This window comes from Limulus polyphemus, unplaced genomic scaffold, assembly GCF_000517525.1.
Source record: "Limulus polyphemus unplaced genomic scaffold, Limulus_polyphemus-2.1.2 Scaffold10464, whole genome shotgun sequence".
NCBI classification, from domain to species: Eukaryota; Metazoa; Arthropoda; class Merostomata; order Xiphosura; family Limulidae; genus Limulus; species Limulus polyphemus.
Genome location: NW_013676074.1, coordinates 13,286 through 19,164, shown reverse-complemented (window position 1 = coordinate 19,164; position 5,879 = coordinate 13,286). Strand labels below are relative to the sequence as shown.

The 5,879-nt window shown below is 35.8% G+C and overlaps 1 protein-coding gene across 1 annotated transcript in view; it reads left to right on the top strand.

Moving 5' to 3' along the window:
- Positions 1 to 2,614: 2,614 nt before the first annotated feature.
- LOC106476399 (gamma-aminobutyric acid receptor alpha-like) overlaps positions 2,615 to 5,879 on the top strand; it is a gene marked incomplete at both ends in the record, with an annotated part of 15,145 nt that continues 11,880 nt past the window's right edge. The window contains one exon of the mRNA XM_013937060.1: positions 2,615 to 2,724. Coding sequence (XP_013792514.1) covers positions 2,615 to 2,724 — 110 coding nt within the window. The remainder of the gene's footprint in view (positions 2,725 to 5,879) is intronic.

Sequence of the window (5,879 nt, the reverse complement as noted above, 5' to 3'; positions counted from 1 at the left end):
TATGCATGTCTATTTAAATATATTTACACATGGCTTGTGTATATCATATATATACATATATATTATTTATACCTTCGGTGTATAGGACGCAAGCAGATTTTGACATCAAATTTCGGGGTGCGTCTTATACACCGAAAAATACGGTAGTTTAATGAAGAGAACAAGAACCTAAAAGTACATCTTTATTTTCCATTTCCTTCCTACTGTAATAAGTAGACAAGACATAAATCAACGGTTTGTTCATTAATCAATAGCAGTCTGCTTCTGACAAGTATGATACACCGAAATCAGTGCCCTTGTAAGAATACAATTAACATTAGCATAAGCTGATAGCTTGAGCTCACCAGAGAAAGGAACAACGAAAAAGTGTGGTAGAAGCTTCAACACGAAAACCAGCTGTCCTTCGAATGAGCCTTCTTGTGGCCAGTAATAAAAATGTCTGTTACGTCCTCTTGTGGTCAGTAGTAGAGGTGCTTATTATGCTTTCTTGTGGCCGGAAGTGGAAGTGCTTATTACTCCCGCTTGTGGCCAGTAGTAGACGTGATTGTTGCGCCCTCTTGTGGCCAGTAGTAGAGGTGCTTATTACGCTTTCTTGTGTACGGAAGTGGAAGTGCTTATTACTCCCGCATGTGGCCAGTAGTAGATGTGACTGTTGCACCCTCTTGTGGTCACTAGTAGAAATGTTTATTAAGCTTTTTTTGTGGCCGGAAGTGGAAGTGCTTATTATATTCTCTTGTGGTCAGTAGTAGAGGTGCTTATTACGCTTTCTTGTGGCCGGAAGTGGAAGTGCTTATTACTCCCGCTTGTGGCCAGTAGTAGATGTGATTGTTGAGCCCTCTTGTGGCCAGAAGTGGAAGTGCTTGTTATGCTCTCTTGTGGCCAGTAGTGGAATTGTTAGGTCCTCTTGTGGTCAGTACTAGAAGTGCTTATTACGCTCTCTTGTGGCCGGAAGTGGAAGCGGTTATTACGTCCGCTTATGGCCAGTAGTAGATGTGATTGTTGAGCCCTCTTGTGACCCGTAGTGGAAGTTTTTGCCGTCGCGAATAAATTTTTTTCGTGTTAAAAATAAATCAAAAACATTTTATAAATGGCATTTGATTAGAGAAAAAACACTCATCTCCGAATGTTTCTCTTCAAGTCACTGGAATAAGCATGTTTTTATGATTTTAAACATGAATAAACATGTTTTCTAGCATTTATGGTTATCAGGTTAGTAACTAAAGTGAAAGCAGTTAAGATTTTCATCCTTTCAACAGCTCATCTGAAATGTTTAGTCATTTATTTTATGATAATAAACAAATAAATAATCAATCCAATCTCTAAAGAATTAACTGTTCTTGTTAACGAAATGGGTTTTATAATATAGCAGACAACTTCATTTTAAAGGAGATAGCTGTGTTATAATTTACAGAAACTATGTTTAGCCTCGTATAACTGTTATCGTTCCAGCTTGTATAACTTATAGTAGGTCTGTCTCAGTATTAGCATTGTATAACTGTTATCGTTCCAGCTTGTATAACTTATAGTAGGTCTGTCTCAGTATTAGCATTGTATAACTGTTATCGTTCCAGCTTGTATAACTTATAGTAGGTCTGTCTTAGTATTAGCCTTGTATAACTGTTATCGTTCCACATTGTATAACTTATAGTAGATCTGTCTCAGTCTTAACCTTGTATAACTGTTATCGTTCCACATTATATAACTTATAGTAGGTCTGTCTCAGTATTAGCCTTGTATAACTGTTATCGTTCCAGCTTGTATAACTTATAGTAGGTCTGTCTCAGTATTAGTCTTGTATAACTGTTATCGTTCCAGTTTGTATAACTTATAGTAGGTCTGTCTCAGTCTTAACCTCGTATAGCTGTTATCGTTCCAGCTTGTATAACATATAGTAGGTCTGTCTCAGTATTAGCCTTGTATAACTGTTATCGTTCCAGCTTGTATAACTTATAGTAGGTCTGTCTCAGTCTTAGCCTTGTATAACTGTTATCGTTCCAGCTTGTATAACTTATAGTAGGTCTGTCTCAGTATTAGTCTTGTATAACTGTTATCGTTCCAGTTTGTATAACTTATAGTAGGTCTGTCTCAGTCTTAACCTCGTATAGCTGTTATCGTTCCACATTGTATAACTTATAGTAGATCTGTCTCAGTCTTAACCTTGTATAACTGTACGTCTGTCTCCGTTTATATCCTTGTGCCTTGTATGAACTAACTTAAGAGTCGATCTGACATAACTATCAGTAAGCGATTTATAATTTATATGTTATCGCTTGTAGCCAATTACTGCAGACTTGATCTGATAACAAGCGACCTTCGACTTGATATAGTATACCTAATAGCAAGCGACCTTAGACGTAATATGGTATAACTTTAACTAAATAACCTTAAACTTGGTTTGACATAATTTCTTTAAAATGGTTTCAATTATTTCTTTAATTCCTATTTTCTCATACCAACAAATTTCTCGAATATTTGTTGTTATTTAACAAAGGAAGCTTTCTCCAGTCAATTTTAAAACGTTTTTTGACCTTTGTGCAATTTTATAAAAATAAATAAACATGTTAATGTAAGGGAAGTTTTTTTTTAAAAAAGCTCAAAACTCAATATATTTCAGCGTAGGGTCGACTCCCCCTCGAACAGATATCTTAGTTAATACTTCGCTACTTTTGGATACACTTCTTTCGGAGGAGAAATATGACCGAAAACTTCGTCCAGAATTTGGAGGTGAGTAACACGAGTGTAAAATGACCAGTTACTTAAATAATAGAAAATTTCATGTTATAAATATTCATCAAAAATTTTATTTTTGTCAACGTAAGTTAAAACTATAAAACAACATGTTTCATAGACTGGTCAAAACAAGGTAATACAACATTGTTCATAGACTGGTCAGAACAAGGTAATACAACATTGTTCATAGACTGGTCAGAACAAGGTAATACAACATTGTTCATAGACTGGTCAGAACAAGGTAATACAACATTGTTCATAGAATGGTCAGAACAAGGTAATACAACATTGTTCATAGACTGGTCAGAACAAGGTAATACAACATTGTTCATAGACTGGTCAGAACAAGGTAATACAACATTGTTCATAGACTGGTCAGAACAAGGTAATACAACATTGTTCATAGAATGGTCAGAACAAGGTAATACAACACGTTGCATAGACTGGTCAAAACAAGGTAATACAACACTGTTCATAGACTGGTCAGAACAAGGTAATACAACATTGTTCATAGACTGGTCAGAACAAGGTAATACAACACGTTGCATAGACTGGTCAAAACAAGGTAATACAACACTGTTCATAGACTGGTCAGAACAAGGTAATACAACATTGTTCATAGACTGGTCAGAACAAGGTAATACAACACGTTTCATAGACTGGTCAGAACAAGGTAATACAACATTGTTCATAGACTGGTAAGAACAAGGTAATACAACACGTTTCATAGACTGGTCAGAACAAGGTAATACAATGTTGTTCATAGACTGGTCAGAACAAGGTAATACAACACGTTTCATAGACTGGTCAGAACAAGGTAATACAACATTGTTCATAGACTGGTCAGAACAAGGTAATACAACATTGTTCATAGAATGGTCAGAACAAGGTAATACAACATTGTTCATAGACTGTTCAGAACAAGCTAATACAACATTGTTCATAGACTGTTCAGAACAAGGTAATACAACACGTTTCATAGAATGGTCAGAACAAGGTAATACAACGTTGTTCATAGACTGGTCAGAACAAGGTAATACAACATTGTTCATAGACTGTTCAGAACAAGGTAATACAACACGTTTCATAGACTGGTCAGAACAAGGTAATACAACATTGTTCATAGACTGTTCAGAACAAGGTAATACAACGTTGTTCATAGACTGTTCAGAACAAGGTAATACAACATTGTTCATAGACTACACATCTTAAGAACTAGTCCGAACGAGATAAAACTGCACACCTTAAGAACTAGTCCGAACAAGTTAAAACTACACATCATAAGAACTGGTCCAAACAAGATAAAACTACACATCTTAAGGACTAGTAATAATGCTATAAAGCTACATATTTTAAGGACTGGTCCGTACAAGATAAAAGCACGTGTTTCAAGTGTTGTCCTGAATATATTAAAACTCGGTGTTGCAAGACTTGGGTAGCAGAAATATATAAATAAACCTGCAAGGAAATATCAAATAATGAAATATATAGATAGAGAGATGAACATACAGAGGTTGTACGCCTTTCTTTCCGCTACAACGTGTGAAAGCAGAGTACGACAAAGTTTAATCTCACCGTCTTTCTTACCTTCATTTTTTATACATAACACGAGATAAAAACACATTATCTATATTGCGTCAGTTTCTTGTGTTCGATACGTGTATTATAACACGAGAGTTGGAGATGACATGTAATGCTATCCACTATGATTTGGTTCGAGATTACATTATTCCTAGATTAGATGAACGTTTTTTGTTTTGGTTTTTAATATTCTCTATCTGGCGGTATTTTGGAGACATCAGACCTCACGAACTGTATGTTTTATCTGACTTCAACGTGAACTAATCTTACTAACCACCTCATGAACTGTATGTTTTATCTAACTTCAACGTAAACTAATCTTACTAACCACCTCACGAACTGTATGTTTTATCTGACTTCAACGTAAACTAATCTTACTAACCACCTAACGAACTGTATGTTTTATCTAACTTTAACGTGAACTAATCATACTAACCACCTCACGAACTGTATGTTTTATCTAACTTCAACGTGAACTAATCTTACTAACCACCTCACGAACTGCATGTTTTATCTAACTTCAACGTAAACTAATCTTACTAACCACCTAACGAACTGTATGTTTTATCTAACTTCAACGTAAACTAATCTTACTAACCACCTCACGAACTGTATGTTTTATCTAACTTCAACGTAAACTAATCTTACTAACCACCTCACGAACTGTATGTTTTATCTAACTTCAACGTAAACTAACCTTGCTTATCATTAGTTACTTAATGTAATTTAGACAGGACACCTTTGTTCATTAGTTACTTGATGTAATTTAGACAGGACACCTTTGTTCATTAGTTACTTAATGTAATTTAGACAGGACACCTTTGTTCATTAGTTACTTAATGTAATTTAGACAGGACACCTTTGTTCATTAGTTACTTAATGTAATTTAGACAGGACACCTTTGTTCTCGACAAGTATATTTTTAGTTTCCAAATTCTCACACTAAAGTTATTCGTAATGCTACTGATCATTTTGTGCACGTGGTTTGTTGTTACACACCGGCTAATATGCTTGTCCCCGCGGTGACACCGCTGTTAACTCAGCGTTCGGTTTGACAATTGTTTATAAACTAGCTTCAAATATTTAGTGTACTCTAAGGGTCGTCTGTCTCGTTAGTGGCGACTGACTTCATTTCCGTCCTGTCTACAAATTGTCCTGAGACCCTCTAAACATTCTTATTTTTGCGAGCTGTGGAGCTGAGCGGGTTTCATAGTACCGACCAACTCTTTAAAAGTTCTGAAGGAAGTTCTGTTCTCCATGATTTGGACCTGAGAACCCCTTCATGCAGCTCCAAGAGTTAGACCTGAAAACCCCTTCATGTCTCCAAGACTTGGATCTGAAAACCCCTTCATAGTGCTCCAAGACTTGGACCTGAAAATCCCTTCATGTCTCCAAGACTTGGACCTGAGAACCCCTTCATGTCTCCAAGACTTGGACCTGAGAACCCCTTCATACTGCTCCGGGCTTTGAACACATTAATATGTAAATTACATAATTATGTGAATACAATAAAACATCTAGAAGTTACATCATTGTGTGAATACAATAAAACATCTAGAAGCTACATC